Here is a 25,604-nt window from a genome sequence, read left to right on the forward strand (position 1 = left end):
TCAGATCGCGAGTGACAGAGCTCAGCTCCTCACTTGTGCTCAATATAACTGGCCATTAGATTGACTTGAGCTATGACACATTGTTAACTATAAAACCATCTGCAGGACGTGTGTGAGAGATTGAATGCATATGCTAACTGTTGTTGGTTTCAATAAAGGCGGCATGTTGCCTTTTTCCCTGAAAAAGATCACATGTGCTTCTTATAAGCATAACAAATGTGTTTGTACTTACTAGGTTGATGTATTCAAAAATCATAAAAAATGTATTGATTTAATGTAATGACTTAGTGCAAAGTAGCAAAAGATGCCTGGAAATTAACATGTCACCATCTTAAAAATCACTCAATATAACAGAAGATAAGAGCCTTCAAAACATACATAACCACAAAAGTTGTTGTTTTTTTTTTAATTAAAACAGCAAGTTTAAGAAATTAATGCAGTGTAATGATACACCTGTAACTAATCATACAAAAATGAACTTAAATTCTAAAACATGAAAAATGTATTCCAATTTCTGGCATGACTTACATAATACAGAGACACAAAAATACTGTACTCAGAATTAATGTCAATCTTAAAGACTGGCATGCTGGGCAAGAAAGGTTCTTATTCTTTGTAGGAGTTCTTTCTTTACACTGTCTGGTACCAAAGCTGAAATACAAATAAAAAAAAGCAGGTAAGAAATGGGGGGGGGGGGGGAAAGATATATGTAGTGCAGTATATCATAAGTTGCCTTTGCAATTCTGATGCATGATAGACTTTCTTAGAACTCCACCAGCCAATTCAGCAATCTCCTGTTGGGATTGGAGAGCAATCCAAAGAAGGAAGGAAGGATTTATATTTGGCAGTAGGTGGGATGCAATCAGCAGCAAAGGATCTGACTCACTTTCTGTCCCATAAGCTCTGTTCTGCCTCATAAACTCTATTCTCTGAAGAGAAGAGCTAGGGCAGCGATTCTCAAATTTCATTGCACTGTGACTCCCTTTTGACAACAAAAAATTACTACATGACCTCAGGAGCCTGCCCAGGGGAGCGGGAGACGAGCCCCACTGCCCCAGATGGGCGAGCTGTCCAAAGCTGAAGCCCAAGGGCTTCAGCCCTGGGTGAGTGGGCCTGTAAACTGAGCCCAGCCACCCAGGACTGAAGACCTCAAGCTTCAGTCCCGGGTGGTGGGACTTGGACTTTGGCCCCTGGCCCCAGCAAGTCTAACGCCAGCCCTGGTGACCACATTAAAAAGGGGCTCCGACCCATAGTTTGAGAACTGCTGAGCTAGGGGAATTCCATCATGGTGAATAACCAGGGTCTGAGAATAGGAATTCAGAAGTTTCATTTTGAGCATACTAAATAAGCTTTTTTTTTTTTTAAAGCAGCTTTACCTTCTTTAACACTGGAGGTTTCCTAGATGGCCTGACTGGCTGTGGGGCAACTGAATGGACTGCAAAAAGGAGACTAACACAAAGCACTTTTCTTCATGAGATGCAAATTGTCTCTCTTGCTGCTGCTCTTGTTATTGCCCCCTCCTCGTGATATTCTTACTGCCCTGTTAACTCAGCCTCACAAAGGTCTCCAGCCAAAACAACGGAGATATGAAAACCTCTCTCCTATACACCACATGCACTTAATTCTACTACGGTCAATGAGACCACTGGGGCATTTAATTCTTAAGCAGATTTTTCTGTCTTTTTCAAAGAAAGTTACATATAAAAATATTTTTTCAAAATACATGAGTCAGTGCAGAAACGAACAGGAATTTACACATGTAGCCCATTTGTGATTACTAGTTAGGCTATTACATAGTTTCCTCTACATGCAATGTGGGCAAGTTATTGGTGCTTAGACAAAGTTTCTAGAGTATTTAAATGTGTAAGCTTAGTGTGGCATTAATAGGGTTGTTTGGTTTTTTTTTGCACTAAGTGACATTTACTTTTCTTACCTCTACCTTTGGGAGTGATTTCTGCCACCAAGTCATCAACAGTAACATGCTCTAACCCTTTTTCTTTGATTACATCTAGGGAAGACCAAGAAAACCACTTGAATAGTTTAAATCCATTCATTAGAAAAACAGACCTATTCAAAGATTATATACAAAACCTGCATATGTAGGTTAATCATACATATGTAATCATATGTATGTTATCCTACTGTGGATTTAGTCTATTACTATATCAGTGGGCGTGGTATAAGAACCTGAAAAGACAAGTGCACAGATCCGTAAACTCACTTGACTGCCATTTAGCAAATCTATCCTGTATATACCAATGACAGGCACTGTCTGGGCATGTAGCCGTGCAGCAATTATTTACAAGTCTTTGAACTGCAGCCAGAACAAAGCTGTAATTTCAGTTAAATATTATATGTAACATTAACCGGAAGCACAACTGTAAAGATTTGAAGACAATTAAAGAGATAAACACAGTAATACTATACTGTCAATTGCTCAGGAATATAACAGCAATTTTGAAAGTACTCCTTTAGAAAGATCAGATCTACAGCAAACATATACACAGAATTTCCCCTGCTTGCCATGTTTTAGTGTTTTCAGTATGCATATTAGGATTATTTTTCAGAGAATCACTTTTCTTAAATATAGTAAATATTTTTGGGAAATGCAGAACCCAATGCTGAAAGGAATTTCAACTTTGATCAGCACAGTCCTGCACTGTTGGAATGTGCTCTGTATTTGTAAATAATGACTGCTGTAACCAATACTGTAAAATGTTTCAGTTGACAACAGAACTGAATAATCCTAGCACTATAAACTATTGAAAAATATACTGTGACTGCCAGAAAAAATGCCATTTGGGCAGAGTAAGTCTGATCATAAGAAACGTTAAGTCAATATTCAAAGGTGGGTTTTTTTTTGTTTTTTGTTTTTGCTCTTAACAGGAAAACAATCATGTGCTGGTTTAGAAAGCTAATAGCCCTCCCTGGAAGCTGACCATTTTGGTAATAAGAATTTTATCTAAATTTAATACATTCACTATTACTGTAGACACTTGAAAACAAAATTTTGCTACTTAGCAGTTAATCTGATGATGATTTCCTTCATCTAAATTGGTGATTTTCATGAAAAATTTTCACAAAAAAAGAAAGCACAAGCACTCCTCCCATACAAACACATCTGCAGAAAGTATCTTAGCAGTCCCGTGAGGTTCTTAAATAAATTTTATCTAGCAAAGACTATTATTTATGGCATACCTCTCTGCTTGCTGCTTTTGCTTTTATCCTCTTGTGAAATGAAAATCACTTGTCAAAATGAAAAACTGTAGCGGAATCAGTTATTTACATGTTAGCAATCAAGCAATCACACATTTTAGAACCTTAAATACAACAGACCTTGGCAACTACAATGAGGTCCAATTCAGAGGAAATTTCAAAAACTCAACATCAGCCAAAGATGTGAAAATGTATTTTGGGTACCCAGGTTGCCTGAGAATTCATGAACAGAGATACATCCAAGCTGATTCCAAAACTACAAATCACCAATGTGAGTACAGGTGTTGAGAGAAAGTATCCCATAAGAAAGCATTCATACCCTGCCTCCCACGTTCGTCCAAGATGCTCTCTTGCCCAATAGCATCATCTCCGTCTTACTCAAATGGACTTTCAGGTAGTCAGGCTTTCATCTGGAACTTTTATTTGGCTAGCAGTGATGCACCTAGTCTCTTACCTTAGGCAATAACTAAGGGTATTGAATGTAGTTAACCTTAATTACCTTTACAGTGTGCCTTCAACTGATCCTTCCAGCCACATTCAATTAATTTGGCTCTCAGCAGCTCTTTAAGGCTGTAAAGATGACAAAATTAAACCTACTAGAAGAAAAAGTGGTTTTAACAGCAAAGAAAGAATATTTCACTTCAGAGCAGGTTATAAAAAATACATCACTGTAAGCCTTTGTATGCATAGCTACACACTAATTCATGCTGCGAAATAAAATAAGCTACTGTTTTTAAAGGGATCCAAGATGGCCAGGAGTAAGAGTAAGTGACTTTCAGTGTAACTGACGTGATTTCAAAGAAACGCTTGCAACTCTAAATTTGAAGAATCCAAACTATGTTTTCATTGGAGATTTAAACTGGGCATTGAATATCCTACAATATTTTTATCATCAGAGAAGTCTGGGAAAGGGGGAACTTGCCTGGTATATAACCTTCTCTCAGCACAATCAACAAGTGCTGAACAAAACTGAAAAGGATTCAAGACAGTTTCACTCTATTCTATTCCTTCAGCTATTGGTGAAGGAGCACAGGAGCAACCCTCCTTTACTGCCAGGGGGTACACTGGATATGGGAAAGCAGTGGGATAATACTTAAAGAGGTGAAGGAGAAACAAATTAGAATAAGATGTCGTAAACTAGCATAGTGGCTTAGTAGCATAAATTTCAGTCCTTTACTCCATGGGCTGAGAGTGCACTTAGCCTTCGACTATCCTGCTTTGCTCAAGCAATCCCCCATTTTTGACTAAAGGAGTTGGACCAACAGTCTGAAGTCTAGTCCTTTTTGACCAATAAGTTGTTAAGAGGTAAGATGTTTGGATGAGGAAGGACAAGGTAGGGGATTCTGGAAGACCAGTGGTTCTCAAACTTTTTTACTGGTTACTCCTTTCACATAGCAAGCCTCTGAGTGCGACCCCCCTTATAAATATATATAAAAAAAGTGTTTTTAACACCATTATAAATGTTGGAGGCAAAGCGGGGCTTGGGGTGGAGGTTAACAACTAGCGACCCTGCAGGGGGTTGGACTAGATGATCTCCTGAGGTCCCTTCCAACCCTGATATTCTATGATTCTATGATTCTATGTAATCACCTTGCGACGCCCTGAGGAGTCCCGACCCCCAAGTTTGAGAACCCCTGTGGAAGACCAAATTAAACCAATTGTAGTTGCTTTGTTGTTTTTGATAATTTGAATTCAAGAAAAAATTCTACTGCTCCACCATTGTATGCAACAGAACATAATCCTGATACCATGCTTAGATTTTATTTGTGCAATAAGGATACTGCACCTCTCCCTCTTGGCTTGAAAAAAGAATAAATTGCAACCTCGTTGTTTAACAGTGTAATTTTAGATTCGTACAAAGATGTTTTCTCCATTAACAACATCATCGGTGTTCACTTGGGATTTATAAGCCAACTTTCCCACCTCTTATTATTTTACCAGCTTTTTTTTTTTGTTAAAAACTGGCCGAGAGGGTTTATTTTTCCTTACTTTTGAATATTTTAATTAAGTCTTCTTTACTGGTATAACACACAAGATTTTCTCAACTGTTTTGTAGCATTTAGAATTATAGAAGGGATTTAGCCTTTTTACTTTTTAGGACATCCTTCATGCTACATCGTTTTATGACATTTAATGGCATAAAAACCATATAAGAAAAAAAAATCTACTTACCGTTCTCGCTCTCCTGTTTCTATTAGTTTTTGGTTAATAGTTGCTCTCATCTGTGCATCTTTATTCATTTTGAAAATCTAGATTTCCACAGCAAATCTATAAAATTATAAAAAAGAGATTTTAATAGCATTGTTTACTAATCATTTGCAACATAAGAAAACATGTATGTAACTAAACAATTAAATTTCCCTTACACTCTCTACAGTTTGTTAGGCCTGGTCTAGAGTAGAAAATTAGGTTGGCTTAACTATGTCAGTCAAGGTGTGGAAAATCCACTCCCCTGAGTAGCTTTGTTAAACCAACCTAGGTCCCCATGGGGCCAGTGCTAGACTGACAGAAGAATTCTTTCAGCAACCTGGCAATCACGTCAGGGAGGTGGATTACCAATAGGAGAACCCCTCCTGTCAGCATAGGTAGCACCTACACTGAAGTGCTACAGAGGCGCAGCTGCAGTATTTGGAGTATAGACTCCTCAGTTTTTGGCATTTGTTTAATTTACACAATTAGACAAGAGAAAGATGTTAACTCAACTTACTGAAGACAGTCACAATAAGTCGTCAATCACACATTGTTTATATCAGAAATACTGATTAACAGAACTCAGCAAAGTGATCACATATGAGTGAACCTTACTGTTCTCACATAAATTCAGAAACTGCTATTCATTGCTGAGACCCAGCCAAATCGTATACAATAATCTTTGCTTCCAGATAAACTAGTGTTTTCTGCACATTCACTCCCACTTTAGAATGCTGGTAAAAAGAGAAAAAAAAAAACTCACAGCTCTTAAAGTAGTGGTGCTATAGCCATGTTGTTCCCAGGATATTTAAATCGCAAGGTAGGTGAGGTAATCTCTTTTGTTGGATCAACTTCTGTTGGTGAGAAAAGCTACGGAACTTACACAGAACTCTTGTTCAGTCCAGAAGAGCTCCACTTAAGCTCAAAAGCTTGTCTCCATCACCAACAGAAATTGGTCCAATAAAACAGAATCCGAGAGTTATGAACACTTCAGGAATGGAGGTTGTAACTCTGAACAAAATGTTATAGTTGTTCTTTCAAACATTTACAACTGAACATTGACTTAATACAGCTTTGAAACTTTACTATTCGGAAGAAAAATGATGCTTTTAACAGTCTTAATTTAAACAAAACAAGCATAGAGACGGTTTCCTTACCTTCTCAAATCTTTTTTTTTTTTTTTTTAAACTTTCCCTTTTGCTTTTTTAGTAGTTTATATTTAACACAGTACTATACTGTATTTGCTGTTTTTTTTTTTTGGTCTCTGCTGCTGCCTGATTACATACTTGGAGTTCCAAATGAGGAATGTGGTTGACCAGTCAGTTCATAACTCTGGTGTTTGTAACTCTGAGGTTTTCCTGTAAAAGATATTACCTTATCCACCCTGTCTCTCTACAGTTATTAAATCCATGGCTCTAATTAGAGATCGCCAGAAATTTTGATGAATGTAGAATGTATGATGAATGTATATAGAAAACTTTTGCTTCTAAATACCAGATCTGCCTGTTCACATGATAATTTCTCCACCACTAAAGGAAAGGGAGGACAGATAAAAAAATATAGTTTAATGTTCATAAAAGGACAGAACTAACTCACTTGAGCCACTTCAGACCCACAGCTCTATCACCTTACCTCGAGCTCTGGTATTTCAGCTCTGATTTGAGGAAAGGCTGCTATCTGCCCTTAACTATGGAGTGATTCTCTGACACGGTCAAACAAGAAACCGGAGACCATCAAATTCAGCTGTGCATGTGTCAGTCCTACTGAACTGATCGCTCTCTGCTCCCTGTGTAATGATGCACCAGCCAGCACAGGGGGCTGCAGCACAGATTTAGCAAAGTGGGGGTGAGATACTATAAAATTAGAAGAGTTGAGTTTCAGATAACATTCAACCAGAGGTCTTTTTTACTCCGCTGCCAAGCCTCTACAGAAGCAAGATAGAAAAGGAGTACTTGTGGCACCTTAGAGATTAACAAATTTATTTGAGCATAAGCTTTCGTGAGCTACAGCTCACTTCATCGGATGCATGCAGTGGAAAATACAGTGGGGAGATTTATATACACACACACAGAGAACATGAAACAATGGGTTTTATCATACACACTGTAAGGAGAGTGATCACTTAAGATGAACCATCACCAGCGGGGGAGTGGGGAGGAACGAGGAAAACCTTTCATGGTGACAAGCAAGGTGGGCCATTTCCAGCAGTTAACAAGAACTTTTTGAAGTTTTTTTCCATTTATTTTACATAGAGACTGTCCAGTTTGACCAATGGACATGGCAGAGGGGCATTGTTGGTACATGATGGCATATATCACATTGGTAGATGGGTCGTCCTTTCACTCTCACAGATCTTGGGAGACAGGCCAGTCCTTGCTTACAGACAGCCCCCCAACCTGAAGCAAATACTCACCAGCAACCACACACCACACAACAGAACCACTAACCCAGGAACCTATCCTTGCAACAAAGCCCGTTGCCAACTCTGTCCACATATCTATTCAGGGGACACCATCCTAGGGCCTAATCACATCAGCCACACTATCAGAGGCTCGTTCACCTGTGCATCTACCAATGTGATATATGCCATCATGTGCCAGCAATGCCCCTCTGCCATGTCCATTGGTCAAACTGGACAGTCTCTACGTAAAAGAATAAACGGACACAAATCAGATGTCAAGAATTATAACATTCAAAAACCAGTCGGAGAACACTTCAATCTCTCCGGTCACTCTATTACAGACCTGAGGGCGGCTATCCTTCAACAAAAAAACTTCAAAAACAGACTCCAGCGAGAGACTGCTGAATTGGAATTAATTTGCAAACTGGATACAATCAATTTAGGCTTGAATAGAGACTGGGAGTGGATGAGTCATTACACAAAGTAAAACTTTTCCCCATGTTATTTCTCCCCCCCACCCCACCCCACCCCACTGTTCCTCAGATCCGATGAAGTGAGCTGTAGCTCACGAAAGCTTATGCTCTAATAAATTTGTTAGTCTCTAAGGTGCCACAAGTCCTCCTTTTCTTTTTGCGAATACAGACTAACACGGCTGCTACTCTGAAACCTGTCAGATTTTCTTGTTAACTGCCGGAAATGGCCCACCTTGCTTGTCACCATGAAAGGTTTTCCTCCTTCCCCCCCCCTCCTGCTGGTGATGGCTCATCTTAAGTGATCACTCTCCTTACAGTGTGTATGATAAAACCCATTGTTTCATGTTCTCTGTGTGTGTATATAAATCTCCCTACTGTATTTTCCACCAAATGCATCCGATGAAGTGAGCTGTAGCTCATGAAAGCTTATGCTCAAATAAATTTGTTAGTCTTTAAGATGCCACAAGTACTCCTTTTCTTTTTACGAATACAGATCAACAGGGCCGCTACTCTGAAACCTGTCATTATGCAAGGAGCAAGATAGAGACTCCATAGCACATCTGATAGAGGGACAACCATCACCACTCCCCAATAACCTGCCGTCTCCTCACCCCCAGCCAGTGACAAGACCCCCCCTCCCTCCCAACTCCCATCATCAGCCAGTGACCAGACCCCATTCTTCCACACTTCCCCGCCCAGTGACCTACCTTCTCCCCACCCCCCACCCAGTGATCACCTCTCGGGGCAATGACCAGACCCCGCCCGCCTTCCCTCCAGCCAGTGACCTACCTTCCCCCTGGCCCTGTGAGTCGGGGCTGAGGTACACCCACTGCGGGGGGGGGGGGGGTCGCCACAGCGCAGCCACCCGGGCCCCGCCAGGGAATCATAGAATATCAGGGTTGGAAGGGGTCATCTAGCCCAACCCCCTGCTCAAAGCAGGGCCAAACCCCAACTCCCCAGATCCCTAAATGGCCCCCTCAAGGATTGAACTCACAACCCTGGGTTTAGCAGACCAATGCTCAAACCACTGAGCGATCCCTCCCTCCCAAAGCGTGGGGCCAAGCCAAGCCTCGCAGCCCTTTGCGGCCCGCGGCGTGGGGAAGCTCGGGCCTGGCCCCACAGCCGGGAACCCAACCGCGCGGCGCGGCTGAGGGGTGGGGATTTCAGGCCGAGCCCCGCGGCTCCCCGCGCCCCCTCCCGCGGAGAGTCGAACCCCGCTCGGGTCCCCAGGACTCACCCCCACGGCGGCGCGCCCAGCTCTGTGGGAGGAGAAAGCGACACCGTCTCCCCGGTACAACCCAGCCCGGTCAAGCTTCTGCCCGCCCCTTCGCGCGGGGGACCCTGGGAAATGGAGTGCGGGACGATGTCGTATGCCCTAAGGTCTGGGTGCGCGGACGTGCGGGTTCCCTGGGAGGCTTGAACTACATCTCCCAGCATGCCCCACGTTCCGGGCGCCCCCGTGCGGCATACAACTCCCGACATGCCTGGCGACGGACAGCCCCCGTCCCGTGCGGCTAGAGCCCTAAAACTACCATTCCCAGGGTCCTCCACGCTCTGCATGCGCTTTACTTGAGCTAGTAAAGGTCCCCGCGCTTCCTACCCACAGTCTCCTTCCAAACTTTCTCCCTCGTCGCAGGCGGTAACTCCGGGCCCGGCCGGGGATGGAGGCGGTGGCCAACTGCTCCCTGCGGGTGAAGCGGCTGCTCTTGGACCCCAAGTTCGAGGGCTACAAGCTCTCCCTGGAGCCGCTGGCCTGCTACCAGCTGGGGCTGGACTCGGGTGAGGGGCGGCGGGGGCGCGGCCGCGGCCGCGGAAGGGGTGGCTCGGGCTCCTGCGCGGGATCTGCCTCTGGCCGGGGAGCCCCGGGGCGACAGCGCTGTGGGTGCTGCTGGGGCCGGGTCCCGCCTTGCAGGAGCCTGCGTTTGTTTGCCCTGGCTGAAGCCTTCTCCCCGCCGCGGGTTGCTTTGCTGTGCCCCAGCTGCTGGCCCCCGGGGCAGAGGTGGCTGCCCGTCCGTTGCGGGGTAAAGTCATTCCCGCTCCAGGTGGTTGGCAAGCTGCTGTTGTGCTCGCCTGCGGGGCAGGGGTTGTGTAAACAGTATCTGGGGCCTTGGGGCAGCCCCTCGCCACGGAAAGCCCCAGGCTGGCTGGGAAACTTTGAAGATGCCTCTTCCAGGTCTTGGGGCATTGGCCTCTAGAGCCGTGTGTGCAGTACAGGCGGAGGTCGCCGGTGTGGTCAGGGCCGCTGTCGCTTTTTCTAGAGCCTAAATGTGTTAGTCTAGGGTGCCACAAGTATGCCTTTTCTGTTTTCTAGAGCCTTTGTTGGTCTTCAGGTCACTTCTGAGTTTTGTTGGCTTTGGGGGTTTTAGCATTTCATCGTTAATATTTCGTTAACACGTGGTTGTGCTTGTAATGCTCCCCTCTCCCCATTGGCCTTCATCAGTATTATCCTGATGTCCTCTTGTGGTGTGGTCCTTGGAGCTTGCCCTGCACTCCATCTTTTAGATCAGCTCCTTCCTAATAGGTGTCCTGACGAATTTGAAGCCCTCAGATCTTCTGGTTTCTGGAAGGGAAGGAGGAGCCCATTTTTTCCTTCCCATTCTGAGACTTCTGACAGTGTTCAGAGTAGCAGCCATGTTAGTCTGTATTCGCAAAAAGAAAAGGAGTACTTGTGGCACCTTAGAGACTAACAAATTTATTAGAGCATAAGCTTTCGTGAGCTACGGCTCACTTCATCGGTATTTCCACTGAATGCAGCCAATGAAGTGAGCTGTAGCTCACGAAAACTTATGCTCTAATAAATTTGTTAGTCTCTAAGGTGCCCCAAGTACTCCTTTTCTTTTTACTGAATGTTATGAGATTTGTGATAAAATTGTAAAAATTAGCATCGCTAAAACTCTCCAAGAGATTGCTGCATTGGTTTATGCATTTGGAAGGTTACCTGCACAATCAACAGTGCTGGGGATATTTTTTTTTAAACTTAAAGCTTGAATATTACAGAATTTGATGTTCGAGGCTTGGCAAAATTGCCAGTTGTCATTGTAATACAACTAACAAATAGTGCCTCGAGGCCCCAGTTAGGGATCGGAGTACCATTGTGCTAGATGCTGTACAAACAGCAAATAAAAATAGCTCCTGCCCCAGAGAGCTCAGAGTCTAGGATTATGATTGGACCCATCAGGTGAAGAAATAGAAGAAATTGGGGCATGGATTGGGAGGACAAGAGGATGGTAAATGAGCATATTTTGTATTGGGGGGGGGTGTAAATGTAGCTGAGTTGCAAAGGTTGTCTGTGGAGGTTTCAGAAGATGGTCTTCAGAAAACTTTTGATTTATTTTATAAATGGTAGGTCAATTACTTTTCTACCCAGGTTACAATTTCTTAGTCCTGTATGTAGTAGGGTCTAATTTTTATCACTGAAGCTCAGTATCTGAGCCCAACATGTGATCAGAAAGGAAAATGGCTTATTCAGCTGATAGTTGTATTATAATTATAATCAATATGCATTGTTATAATGCACTTTGTGTTTCATATTTCAGGACATGTCTTGTAATAAAACATTAATCATGTTGTCATGGGCAAGACATCTTATTGATCAGTTTTGATTCCATACTCTGTAAATCTTTTATAAATAAGATGTCTCAGGACTGTAAAGTGCTTTAATGTTCAGCCCATGCAAAGAGCACATTAGACATAGCTGTTGTAGTTTTAGTCGATGGTTTTAGAGTAGCTGAAATCTAAGTCCTTGTATAGTTTATTATTTTTTATTATGGTAATAACCTAGCATATTTTGGTCATGTACAATAGAAAGACAGAGACCCTGTCCTGAAGAAGTTGTAGTCTGAGGACTTGATCTTGCACTGGGAACCATGAGGATGGATCCTGTGCACATGTGGAGTCCTACTGAAGTCATGAGGTGTAGTCACGGAGTTCAGTACACTGTACTGGAGGAACCTAAGAGTATTGCAGGCTTATCTTAAGTGATCACTCTCCTTACAGTGTGTATGATAAACCCATTGTTTCATGTTCTCTGTGTGTGTGTATATAAATCTCTCCTCTGTTTTTTCCACCAAATGCATCCGATGAAGTGAGCTGTAGCTCACGAAAGCTTATGCTCTAATAAATTTGTTAGTCTCTAAGGTGCCACAAGTACTCCTTTTCTTTTTGCAGTAGTTAAGGGTTCCTGAAGATGCATGCAGAGATGTTTGCAGTATTCTATTCTGGCAGCACTTCTTGGATTTTGGCAGTAATAAGATCAGTAAAAGAACCTCAAACACTGATGTGTGGAACTTTATTCATGAGAGTACATTAGAACCTGTGTGCTTTCCAGAATCAGAGGCAGGAGTGTGGCCTAAATAGACCAGTTGTCTGATCTGGAATTCTTGCTCTTATGATGTTTTGATTTACTGTACAAACCGAACCTTAGGGTAACTTATTTGGTAGAGTCTGTTCCATCGGAGTATTCTTGTCCACTTTTCGTTAGACGCTTATAATGCAGTATCAGTTTATACTGCTGTGAAGTTATTGATAAACAGTTATGTTAGTACTGTTTGACTTCATCAGGGCTTTTCTTTTACAATTGAGTTTGATAAGAGAAATCTATTGTATAAGCACATCAGTGTAAGACTTCAGGTGTACCATGAGCACACAAACTGTTAAAAGACTATTATTAAGGTTGTAAAACTAAGCATTCAAAGTTAGGAAAAGCCAGAATTAAAGTTGCCTGTGCAACTTTAATTTGGCCTTCTTTTGTGTATGCATTCTGATGGTTGCATATAATCTTTTCCACAGGACTCCCTGGTGTTCTTTTAACATTTTTTGTGTGTGTAAATTGCAAGCTAGTTAAAAAAGTAAACTGCAAGGACAAATTCCATCACATTATGTTAATACTCGCATGGCTCATCAGCAGGTTTGGAACCTTCAGATCCACTGCATAGACCTCTGCTATTTGAGCTAATGGAGTAACTAATAGCATTAGTAGGTTGTCATTCTCTGTGTGGACCAGCACTAGAGGTGGGATGGGACACTTGGCCAGTTAGTTTCACATATATTTTCTGTCACCAGAGGAATGGTGAGACTCAAATCTTGGCTTCCATTCCAGGTTCTAGTGGGCACAGGCTGTTCTGTCCTAGTTTTGTGTCTTCCCCCATCTCAGGCTCCCCATCTGGGTCCCATTCTCTTCACCTAACTAGTCCCAGTCTCTACTCCTTGGGCTTCTCAGCCTACTCCCAATCCCTGCCCATGGCCTACTCCCAATCCCTGCCCATGACTCTTCATCTGATCTCAGACGTCCCTCCTTTCACTTCACTTGTTCAGTCTCCCAACTCCTCATTCCAATCCCACCCCCAGCTTCCAGTTCCAGTCTCCACACCTGGCTTCATGTCAGTGATCCAGTGCTGGTTTCCTTCTCCCACTCCCTGCCACACTCCAGTCCTCTCCACAACTCAGGTTCCACTCTTGTTCCCTCTGCATTAGAATCAGGCAGCTCCCTTCTCCACTTTGATTGAGCTCAACAAGGGGGCATTAAGAATACAGAAGAGACAGGCTCCCTGCTCTCCTCCGTTCAGGTGCTCAGTCCCAGACTGGAGCATGTTCAGTGTGGATGGATCTTAGTGAATTGAATTGCTAAAATATAAGAAATCTTTACTGAGCATGTGTAAACTGATTTTTACAAAGGCTTTTAACTTAACCAAAAGTAGGTAGATTTTCACAGGGACTTCAGAAGGCACTTCTATGATGCCAAATTTTAAATCCCTGCTCCAAAGCATAGGAGCCCTAGAGCTGTTCAGAAAAGGTCTCCGGAATGTTTTAATGTATACAACAATGTATTTTTACTAGTCTCCCTCTCAGACATGGCTGATATTTTAAAAAAAAAAAAAAAAAAAAAAAAAAAGTCAGCCTGAGGCAGACTCCCAGCATTAAAATTTCATCCTAAACAAAAGTGTACACAAGCTGACTTAAATATGATGCTCCTGTGTTCAATATGGGTGCAAAAGAAAACCATTTCATTTTGACTGTATAATTTGCACTTTAAAAAAGTACTCGCTAATCTTTTTATAAGTATAAATAAATGGAGGTAAATGTCGTGGGAGACACTACTTTTCTCCAGAAATTTCTGAACGTGGATGAAAGTGTCACCTAATTAAAAACATGCATTTGACATTTTCTTGATGATCAAACTGGTGTCATCCCTGAAAAATTACTCCTGAGGGTATTCTGCACCAAAAAAATAAAAAATTATGTGCCAAAAAAAAATTATGCACACAATATTTTAAAATTCTGCAAATTTTATTTGTCAAATAAAAGTGGAGGCTCCAGTATGGCACGAGGGAGCACAGGCCACTAGCTGTGCAGAGGTGGGAGATAACTCTGCAGCTCCGCCCCCAGGACACGGACTCAGTGCTGAGGCTGCACCCAACCGTGGCACAGCGCAAGGACTGGGCCTGCCCCAGAAATACCCCAGTGCCCTGTCCCTCTATGCCAGGTGCACCAGGTGTGGGCAGGGAGGCTCAGCCTGGCAGATCCAAGTGAGTTGAGAGGGTTCTGTGTGGGGCAATCTGGATGTGGGCAGCTCAGTGGTGGGTGCAGGGGGGATCTGGATACACAGGGGCTTGTTGGGGGGTCTGGGTGCAGTGGTAATGGGACTCTGGAGGGGGGTCTAGGTAAAGGTGGTTAGGGCTCAGCAGGGGGAGTCTGGGTGTGTGTGTGGGGGAATAGAACTCAGCAGGGAGGTATGGGTGTGGGGGGTTTGGTGGAGGGGTCCAGATGCTGGGAGAGTGGGGATCTGGGTGCAGGGGGCTCGTTGAGTGGGTGCAGGGGGGAGGGGGTGAGGCTTGGCAAAAGGGTCTGGATGCATATAGTTAGGTGGATGGGGGAGCAGCTCCCTGTACAGTGATCCCTTCCCCTGCAGCTGAGGTGTGATGGGTGCAAGAAACGGGGTAGTGGTGGGTGGGAGTTTGCAGAACTTCCTGAAGCCTGGGGAGAAATCTGGGGGTGGGTCTGACCCAGCCCTGGATGCTGTCCGAGGAAGTCCCGTCCTCCCCAACCCAGCTGGGACTGGCAGCTGAGCCCAGCGCAGGGTAGGAGCCACCAGCCAGGTTTTCCCCAGTCCTGCCCCACAGTGATTTACCTCTCAGTAAGCTGCTCTGGGCACCCAAAACATACTGCTGGGCAGAGTTGCATGACTGCTTTTTTTTGTGGCTTCCCTGTCAGAAAGTCATTTTCCTGTGTGGAAGCAAAGAAGTCGGCTTATACTGCTTATACAACTGATGTATTTGGACAACAAATGAGAGCTACGCCGATTGACGCAAGCAGAGAATTGATATGACCTTTTCTCCAGTACAGTATTTCGATAAGCATACATGAAGAAGTATTAGGTTTCATCCACAGGGTGGCATTGCAAAGCAAAGAATAGCAATATGTGGGAGCATAGTAAGCACTTTGTGTCCAAAATGAAGGCAAGTTAATGAACAGTTTTAAAAATGGTTACTAGTAGTTTTTCAACCTAGAATGTATTGAAGACAATAAAACATCTAGAAAAGCTTGTGAGACAGTTAGTTTGCTGCTGCTGGTTCATTGGACAATGCTTATGACGACAGACCTTTATCAGATTTCATTTAAAAAAAAAAATCACTTGTGGGACAATGTCCTATCAATACAGAAAAATAGTTAGTATCAATTAAAAAAAACCCAGAAAACAAATACCAAAACTTTCAAGGTGGGTAAGGAGGCCTGGTTCCTTCTGAAAGTTCACTCTTCTTAAAAGGCAAACAAAAACACACTACAGTACTAATGCTGATGAAGATGCTGGTTTGAGTGTCCTGGAGGTGCTTCCTCACATTTAAGCCCCTTTGCTTTCAGTTTAAACCAATTTTTACTGAAAAAATCCCAGGTTTTACAAAAAGTATTATTGTGGGATTTTTTTTTTTTTTTTCCTGGATGGATTTGAACCAGTGAATCAAACGCTGCGTTTCCTGAAGTGTTCCTGTTCTTCAGAATTAGGGTGTGTGTGTGTGTGTTTTTTGTTTGTTTGTTTGTTTTTTGTAGAAAAAACATTTCTGACTGATCTGGCTTAAATTCTCAGTCATTTTCTTTTAGCCTAACCTCTGTTCCTGATTCACCTCCTTTAATCTCTTGGTTCCCTTTTTATTTTTTGCCCTCAGTTCTTTTGCTTTCCTCTTCATCTTTCTTAGGACTGCCAAAAAAACTTGAGCCTTCTGGACTGTAGAAAGAAAGGCTAAACTTCCTCATCATTTAGGCCCTTCTCTCGTAAACACTACCTAAGCATTTGGTAAAATGACAGCAGATGGCACTTGTGCACAGGCTCCTTTTATTTGTAGAACTTGCTTCATTTTATTTACTTAGGGCTGAATAGTTTCTTAAGCAAAACTTTTTGGTATAATCTGAAGGATACTTATTACTATGCCTGGGGGAATTCTGTGCCAAAAATTAAAACTTCTGCATATTTGTCAAAATAACACAATATAATCATGCCACTTTCAATTATTTTGGTAATTTATTTCAAAATATCTCTCAGCAAGTATGTCTGTAACAATACAGACAACCAAAAAGATAGAGCAAAGATTTTTTTAACAAATAGATTCTTTATTAGGCATATTAATATAGAACTATGAGTAACAATTCATTTAAACTACAATACAGAAACGGATTTTCTGCACTTCTCAGAAGCAGTGTAAAGGCTTGGGAGAGTCAGGGTTAATAGAGAAGCTGAGGGAGGGGGAAGTAATTGCTGGGAAGGAGCCTGGGAGTGAACCAGGAGTTTTGCTGGGTGTGGGTGGGAGAAGTATGGAACAGGGTTTTGGGGGGGGGGGGGGAGTGTGTGTGTTGGGGGGGGGGGTTAGGGAGTTGACCTCGCCCATGCAGACCCTGGCCTGACCCTTAGTCTCTCCCATTCAGTCAGGCATATCTGCCCTGTCCCCATGTGTCCCTGCACTCCCATTCAGCCCCTGCCCCAGTCTGTCCCCCCACTAGCCCTTCTGAATCTCCATCTGTGGTTCCCAGTAGCCTCATGTGCCATGCTGTGTCATATCCTGTGCCTTCTCACTTGGTTCCGCAGACAGGGTGCTGTGAAGAATGCAGACTCTCCTCTCTATCGGTTGCTGGTCAGTGAGCCAGCTGCCCTCAGTTCTGGTGCCACAGCAGACACTGGCGGGTGAAAGGCATAACTGCAGTGCCTCTTTGACATAATGTATTTTCTATGGAGGGGGGAAAAAAAAAATCTGCAGGGGACACAAATTCTGCATGCGTGGAGTGGTGCAATATTCTTCCAGGAGTAGTTTACCAGCATCTTAATTCAGTTATTTAATATAACCATTAATTTAGACATTTAAAAGAAAGTACAACATGAGACCTTAAGTCCCACACTTGGGACTTGTTTAATAACATCTCAATTTCATACAATACCTGGATCCCATTAATTTATATAAAGTAGTTTCAAGTGTTCAGTGCTTTCTGAAATTATTTCAGGAGGGAAATTAAACAGATTAGTCCATTCACTGAAGCACATGTCCAAACCATCCAGTATCTTGAGTAACGGTCATTCCAGATCTATATATTATCATTTTTGTGTGCTGCAAGAGCTCTGTCCCCTATTCTCATGAGTTTCACCCTTGTTGATATAGCATAGCTTCACAGAAGTTGTAGTTGCATAAAGGGAGCGTGGGGGTGGGGGAGTTCCATGGAGTATTTTGATTGTTGAGACTAAAATTTTGAATTTAATGACGTTATTCTAGAGGGAACCAGTGCAGAGAGCAGAATATTCATAGCGCACACTGTTGATGAACAGGCAGATTACTGAATTTAGAGCCAAGGGAACCTTTTTCAGAATTGGTGGCTTTATTCCTAGGCATGATGCGTTGCAATAGTCAAATTGTGAATGTGTGAAGTGCTAAGGCCAAATCAAAATCTTGTAGTATGAGGCACAGACTTCTGGCCAGTTGTGTTTTAGAGTTTTTAGCAGCCATGACTATTTGTCTAATTTGTCTATTAGTATGTAAAAGTAACAAGGAGTCCAAAAAGACCCATGATGACTGAATGGCAAATTACTATGATGGAGGAGGGTTGCATAGATGTGGGGAATTCTTTGCAATTCTTCTTTTCCCCTATCATGCAACCTCCATCTTGCAGCAGTTTAGTTTTAGTCAACTGTTGATAGGATTGGCAGAATTCAATTTTTTCACGTAGTTTCGGTGGATATCTGTTTTTAAGCATTTTTCTATTGATTTTAATTTTTCAGTTGTGCAATATTATGGGTTTTAAGCATTTTTTTTTCAATTTTTGTTTAAATTTTCACAGATGTCAGAAAATATGGGAAGGGGTCAGACAACTTACTGACAGTAAATGCTGAGTTTCAAAAGTTAAAGCTTTAAAACTGTTAAAGCACCAATTGTCAACATGTGAAAATTTACAAAGTATCCTTCAGCCTGTCAAGAATAATTTTTCTTTGCATAGCTGTAAATTTTAATTATCAATGGAAATTTTTTTTTGTTGGTTTGTGTATGGTAAAATTGACATTTACCGATTAAAAATCAAATCCTTCTAAGCCTCATATGGGTGCTGATGGCTCTTAAGCATCAAGATAGTAGTAGTTAATGTTGTTAGCATTTGATGTTAGCAAAATGTAGAGCTGGGTGTTGTCTGTGTACTGCTGGCATTTCTGCTTATGCTATTTCAAAATCTCCCTCTTCAGCTTCATGTAGGTGTTGAACAAAGTAGAAGGAGAGGGTTGAGCCTTGTAGGACTCCACAAGCGAAAGTTCTAGACATAGAAGAATAGTTGCTCTTCAGCTCTGTGGATTCAGTCTGAAAGGAAGGGATGGAGCCATCTGAGTGTTCTGTTCATCCCTGCTTTGTCTCTGAGACACAACAGGAGTATTGATGGCCAACATGATCAAATGCCAGAGAGATCCAGCAGTATAAGTAGTAGTTTGATATTTGTATCACAGTAGTGCCCAAAGGGTCCAACAAGGATCAGGCCCTCACTGTGTTAAAAATATGGTCCCCCTCCCCACAAGGAGCAACCTATGCAGAGACTCCCTTTTCAAGATAGACTAACAGAAGCAAAATGTTAATGATATTTATCTTGTTCATATTCCCCTATCTAGGTGCTAACGTGCTGCATGATTACTAATCTAATGTGCCTTTCTTCCATCCTGCAGAAATAAAATTTGTGTGTGAGAGAAGCAGCCAACCACATGATGCTTGTATTAGGGAGGTGCTTCTGTTACAAAGGATGGTCTTTCCCTCATTTTTAATGTGAAAGTTCATACTTGCAATGGCTCCTCAGCAGGATAAGTGCATTTGATAACTTTGATGAAACTTGATTTAGAGTAAGTTTTAAGTGCTGTGAAACTGTGCACAAGCAGAATGTGAATTACCACACATTTTAAGCAATGCACTGAAGTGAATTAATAATTATGTCTGTATGGGTTACTGCAGCTTTCCTAGTAGATCTGTGTTCTGGCAGTAAGTCTGAAGAGAAAAGCTTTATGTTCTATCTTGCTTTATTGTTCAATTATACTTACAAAAATGGTATTGGTATTTAATCTATGGAAAATAAATGTAATTTGTGGGGGAGAAAGCCTGTTTATGCTAATTTGATAGGCTGCTATGTTATAGAAGTTGATTAGGACATTTTTATCGTAAATTGTGATTTATTATCCATTCCCTGGTAAACTTGTGCAATAGGACTGAAATACTGTTTAATTTCATGTATAATTTCTTTCATAGCTGAGTGAATGTGCAATAAAAAGGACACAAAAATGGTTTACTACTAACTGGTTAGTCCATTAATACGAATTAAAATGAATCACTGTTAAGATCTACCTCCCCATTCTATTTACACCTACTCTTCTTCAATCTTCCCTTGCCACTTCCATTAGTGCCCATTCTAAACCTCTTTGTAAACAATACTTCACCAAAATGTAAAAGTTAACCGTTTAAATAGCTGGATCTTTTCTGCCATGATTATTTTGTTTCATTTTAATACCTAAACTATTCTTTATAAATTTATTTATATTTTTCTGGAATTTAAAGTGTTGTGGAAACACTAATATTTTATCAAGAGAATACACTTTTTTTTTTTCCCAAGGATGAAATTTCTTTTGTATTACAGTAAAAGCTGTGTTATCCAGTACTTTACCAACCGGAAAGCTCTATAAACCGGCATTTCTGATCTTCATTAAAAGTCTGGGTTATAGTCTGGTTGGTGTGGGGCAGGCAAGCTCCCTGTGTGGCTCCCTGGAAGCGGCAACATGTCCCTGCTGCTCCTGGATGGAGGCACGGCTAGGTGGCTTTGCATGTTGCACTGGCTCCGCAGCTCCCATTGTTGTGTTTGAAAAGCTTGTTCAAGTGAGACAACATCTATTGCTTTCTAGGTGAAAATCCTTTAAAATGCTTCAGTATATGAAGTGTATTAAGCAAAAACGATTAGTTTTGTTAATATATCAGTATGTGGAGCAGATGTTCCAATTCTTTGGTTCCACTGAAAGAATTGTCTTCGACTATCTTTCCTGTTAATTTTTAAATAATTAAAATATATTCACCTGTTCTCTGGTCTTTTCATTTTGGGGATCATAGCCATATAGGGCTGAAAGGATCCTTGAGAGGTCATCCAGACCATCCCCACGCTTAGGTAGGACCAAGTATACCTAGAGCATCTCTGACAGGTGTTTGTCTAACCTATTCTTGAGAATCTCCAATGACTGGGATTCTGCAACCTCCCTTGAAAGCTTATTCAGGTGCTTAACTACCCTTGTAGTTAAAGTTTTTCCTAAACTACGACTTTGCTGCAGGTTACCTCTTGTCCTATCTTCAGTGCACATGGAGACCTATTAATCACTGTTCTCTTTATAACCAACCTTAACGTATCTGAAGACTTATGAGGTCCTCCTTCAGTCTTTTTTTTTCCCCCTCACTAAACACATCCAGTTTTCTTGAACTCATTAGGTCAGGATAAAACCTCCTTGATAAAGCTTCATTTCACAAACACTTCTAGAGTGCCATTTGGCACTAGCTGTCTTTAATTTATCTTTCAGTGCTAACTATTGTAAAATATTCAATTAATATGAACTAAAAATAAGAAAAAGGCTTACTGATTCCAATCATCGCTGGTATGTGGGTGTTTTTTTTTCCCCTCTCTCTCTCCCCATTTTTGATACTTCAAGAAAATCCTCTGAAAGCTTGTGGAATGGGACAGTAACTTCTTACTCACTGCAGAGAAGCTGAAATCCATTGTACAATTCTGCAAAGCCACATGATTTGGGCTGCCGTGGGGTTGCTATTGTTAAGTCGCAAGTATCAACAGCTATGAAAAGGCATGCTTACATAAAAAGAAAAGGAGTACTTGTGGCATGCTTATATAGTCATTTTATAAAGGTATTATATAAGAATATGACAGGATTTTTTCCATTAACTTTCTAGGTATAGACTGTGCCCTGGTCTGAAACCTAATGTCATGTAGTGATGTGTGATTCTTTGTTGCTACTTTATCAATGACTTTTGTAGGAGTGGGCAGATCAAAACAACTCATCCAGAGAAGTGACCCTACTAAACTACCCAGGGGAAAAAATGCGGAGAGATCTTAAGGATTGAGGCGTTTTGGTAGGTGTGTGTTTAATTTTTTGAGGATTGGATGGATGATTGTATTTTTCCAGGTGAGTGGTAGATTTGCTTCTCTGAAGGTGGTGTTGGTAACTTCCATTAGCCATGAATAGTTTGATATTTATTAGCCAAGAGGGACGTTCAATAGACTCCTTCAGCTTCAGTGAGTGTGTTAAGGCCATATACCATCAAATAGTGGCATGGTGGCTAATGGGGTCAATTCTGGTTCAGAGTTTTCTGCCTTTTACTGGCTGGTGATTTGACCCAGTGTCTGGATTATGAAGTCCAGATTGCCAGGTGGAATAACCCAGCTGGCTGTGGTTTTGCGGTTGTAATGGAGGTAGAGTCGACGCTGCTTTTTTTTCTTTTCTTTTTTCTTATTATGGTGGTGTACTTCTGTTAGAAACCTTTATGCTCTTGAATGGATTTGGAGTGAGTTTTTCACAATTGATATTCTCACCAGCAGATGAAGCACATAGGCAGCAGAAGTTTCATGGTGATTTCCTCAGCATGTGTGGGGGAAGGATAGTGTACAGCCAAGGCACAAACAGTAGTGGTGATATGCTGGAGGGTAGGGATAGGATACAGAGGGCCCTAGACAAATTAGAGGATTGGGCCAAAAGAAATCTGATGAGGTTCAACAAGGACAAGTGCAGAGTCCTGCATTTAGGATGGAAGAATCCTATGCACCGCTACAGACTAGGGACCAAATGGCTCGGCAGCAGTTCTGCAGAAAAGGACGTAGGGGTTACAGTGGACGAGAAGCTGGATATGAGTCAACGGTGTGGCCTTGTTGCCAAGAAGGCCAATGGCATTTTGGGCTGTATAAGTAGGGGCATTGCCAGTAGATCAAGAGACGTGATCGTTCCTCTCTGTTCGACATTGGTGAGGCTTCATCTGAAGTACTGTCCAGTTTTGGGCCTCACACTACAAGAAGGATGTGGAAAAATTGGAAAGAGTCCAGCGGAGGGCAACAAAAATGATTAGTGGACTGGAACACATGACTTATGAGGAGAGGCTGAGGGAACTGGGATTGTTTAGTCTGAAGAAGAGAAGAATGAGGGGGGATTTGATAGCTGCTTTCAACTACCTGAAAGGGGGTTCCAAAGAGGATGGATCTAGACTGTTCTCAGTGGTACCAGATGACAGAACGAGGAATAATGGTCTCAAGTTGCAGTGGGGGAGGTTTAGATTGGATATTAGGGAAAAACTTTTTCACTAGGAGCGTGGTGAAACACTGGAATGCGTTATATAGGGAGGTGGTGGAATCTCCTTCCTTAGGGGTTTTTAAGGTCAGGCTTGACAAAGCCCTGGCTGGGATGATTTAGTTGGGGATTGGCCCTGCTTTGAGTAGGGGATTGGACTAGATGACCTCCTGAGGTCCCTTCCGACCCTGATATTCTATGATTCCATGATATTGTACTATTAGCCTTTTGACCTTGTAGTTGGGTGGTTTGCCTTTCAAATTTGTGCTGAAAACTTTAGGATTTTAAAGCTTTTTGCATGCAGACTGGTTTAAGGAGACTGAGGATGGGAGGAATTGTGTTTAACTGCATTTTCTAGTCTTTCATAAACAGTCTTTCTGGCTTTATTTTTCAGCTGTAGCAGAAGTGAAACTTCGAGATGATCAGTATACCCTGGATCACATGCGTGCCTTTGGCATGTATAATTACCTACACCTTGATTCTTGGTACCAGGATAATGTCTACTATGTTGATCAACTTGGAAGGGTTATGAATTTATCAGTGACTCTGGTAAGAATAATTTATTTATATATATATATTTTTTTTTAAAAAAAAAAGGTGTGGAGGGACAAGAGAAAAGAAAATGAATAATATGCAAGCACAAAAAACTGAAGAGGGGAAAATCTAGGAGGAGGAGAGTGTAGAAGGGGAGTGGGGGGGGAATCTAGAAGGGAAGTTGAGGGAGAGTTCTATGGCTTTTGTTATACGAGAGGTCAGACTAGATACCAAGATCAGAAGGGACCATGGGTGGTTTTCTATGACTTGGAGAAAGAGAGAAGGGTTCAAGGTAGGGTGTGGGGTTTGAAACAAAAACCAAGGAAGTGATGGGTTTCAGTACTGTTTTCTCCCAGCTCTTCCTTTTCTGAAAAGTGTCCTATTTTATTTTCCATTCTGAAAGGGGAAGAAGAGGGTGCCTAGTGACTGGATGAAGGGAAGAAAAGAGTGGGCACCTTTTTTCTAGTTGACAAAATGGTCCTCAATTCTTCTTTGTGTCCTTTGTTTGTTTAATTTGAAAATCTCTTCACTGTATCAGCATAAGAAGAGAGGTTGTGACGAGTGGGAGTTAGTGATGATGGCACCTCTGGCATGTACAGACCGAAAACTTAATTTGGGCCAAGTAGATGGGTGAAGGACCTTTGGGTTTACTCAGTAGAATCTGAGTAAATTAGACCAGTGGTTTTCAAACTTTTTTTTTTTTTCCTGAGGACCCAGTTGAATAAAATTCTTGATGCCCATGACCCCAACGGAGCTGGGAATGAGAGGTTTGGGAATGGGAGGGACTCAGGGCTGGGGCAGAGGGTTGGGGTGCAGGAGTGAGGGCTGCAGGGTGGGGCTGGAAATGAGGGGGTCAGGGCTCTGGGCTGGGGGTGCAGGCTCTGGGGTGAGGCTGGAGATGAGGGGCTTGGAGTGCAGAAAGGAGTTCCAGGTTTGGGGGAGGTTCAGGGCTGGGGCAAGGGGTTGTGGCACGGACTTATCTCCGGCGGCTCCCAGTCAGCGGCACAGTGGGGGTGCAGAGGCAGCCTGTCCACCTGTCCTGGCACCGCGGACCGTGCTGTGCCCCGGAAGCAGCCAGCAGCAGGTCCGGCTCCTAGGTGGAGGCGCGTGACCCTCGCTCGCAGGCACTGCCCCAACCCTCCCCCAGTTCCCATTGGCTGGCTCCTGGCTATTGGGAGTGCAGAGCCAGTGCTCAGGGTGGGGGCAATGCACGGAGCCCTGTGAGTCCCCCTGCCTAGAAGCTGGACCTGCTGCTGGCCGCTTCCGGGCACAGCATGGTGTTGAAACAGGCAGGTACTAGCCTGCCTTAGCTGCGTAGCTCCACCAATGAGACTTTCAATGTCCCAGTCGGCAGTGCTGACCAGAGCAACTCAGTGCCTGACATGCTGTGACACAGTACTTCGTTGCCACCCGACCTTGAAAAACGCTGAATTAGACTAAACCAGAAAAGATGGTGGTTCTGTGGTTTTATATCAGCATTCTCCAGTAGTAGAATCTATGCTATATTTTGAGGCTGTTTTTATCTGGATTTAACAATTTCCATTATAAGATAATTCTGCAAGAGAAAATACTACCTGGACACAATGTTTCTGATAAACGTCTGGTGTTGTACTTAACAATAATTGTAATAAGCAGACATTGGGATTCATGGGGCATAGGAGAACATGTTACTGGTGATTAACTTTTGTAAATGCCATTTTACTATTTTTAGCTTTGGACATGCCCATCCCCTGTGAAGTAAGTCTATATTTCTCACAATTGAGGCTTATATTTAATTGGACAACCTTTACAGGTAGTGTGATGTAAGAACATGGCTGAAAATTTGTGATTTTGTGTTTAAATTTATGTTTTGATTAAACACTTTTCACTTATCAATATGGGTTTAAACATTTTCTTTTGTTTAGATAAACACTTTGTTCATAATTGGATCTAGTTGTTAATTTAAACAGCAGTGCCTCATGCATTTTCT

The 25,604-nt window shown here is 42.4% G+C and overlaps 2 protein-coding genes across 6 annotated transcripts in view; one reads left to right on the forward strand and one right to left on the reverse strand.

The window, feature by feature from the left end:
• Positions 1–379: 379 nt before the first annotated feature.
• On the reverse strand, positions 380–9,655 carry ENY2 (ENY2 transcription and export complex 2 subunit). 5 transcript variants are annotated; one of them, XM_043507418.1, is made up of 6 exons: positions 9,518–9,655; positions 5,389–5,484; positions 3,716–3,786; positions 3,199–3,246; positions 1,934–2,008; positions 380–651 (listed from the first exon to the last, which is right to left on the reverse strand). In XM_043507418.1, exons 2-6 carry the CDS (start codon positions 5,454–5,456, stop codon positions 575–577), a joined length of 339 nt encoding a protein of 112 aa, XP_043363353.1. In that variant the 5' UTR covers positions 5,457–5,484; positions 9,518–9,655; the 3' UTR covers positions 380–574. The 5 variants fall into 5 exon arrangements, with proteins under 5 accessions (XP_043363353.1, XP_043363354.1, XP_043363355.1 ...); XM_043507419.1 differs by lacking the exon at positions 9,518–9,655 and adding an exon at positions 9,075–9,215; XM_043507420.1 differs by lacking the exon at positions 9,518–9,655 and adding an exon at positions 6,781–7,302.
• A 128-nt stretch (positions 9,656–9,783) lies between these two features.
• Positions 9,784–25,604, forward strand: part of NUDCD1 (NudC domain containing 1) — a 145,587-nt gene continuing 129,766 nt past the window's right edge. Inside the window, exons 1-2 of the mRNA XM_038391404.2 lie at positions 9,784–10,059; positions 23,496–23,650. Coding sequence (XP_038247332.1) covers positions 9,942–10,059; positions 23,496–23,650 — 273 coding nt within the window. The 5' untranslated portion in view covers positions 9,784–9,941. The remainder of the gene's footprint in view (positions 10,060–23,495; positions 23,651–25,604) is intronic.

The sequence above is a fragment of the Dermochelys coriacea genome, chromosome 2 (assembly GCF_009764565.3).
Source record: "Dermochelys coriacea isolate rDerCor1 chromosome 2, rDerCor1.pri.v4, whole genome shotgun sequence".
NCBI lineage: Eukaryota > Metazoa > Chordata > Testudines > Dermochelyidae > Dermochelys > Dermochelys coriacea.

Excerpts from the sequence above, each read along its gene's own strand:
- ENY2 (XM_043507418.1), bottom strand. The coding sequence starts at position 5,456 with ATGAATAAAGATGCACAGATGAGAGCAACTATTAACCAAAAACTAATA. Across the intron at positions 3,787-5,388 it reads GAAACAGGAGAGCGAGAACG|CCTTAAAGAGCTGCTGAGAG; the intron begins GTAAGTAGATTT and ends TCATCTTTACAG. Across the intron at positions 3,247-3,715 it reads GTTGAAGGCACACTGTAAAG|TGATTTTCATTTCACAAGAG; the intron begins GTAATTAAGGTT and ends CATTTTGACAAG.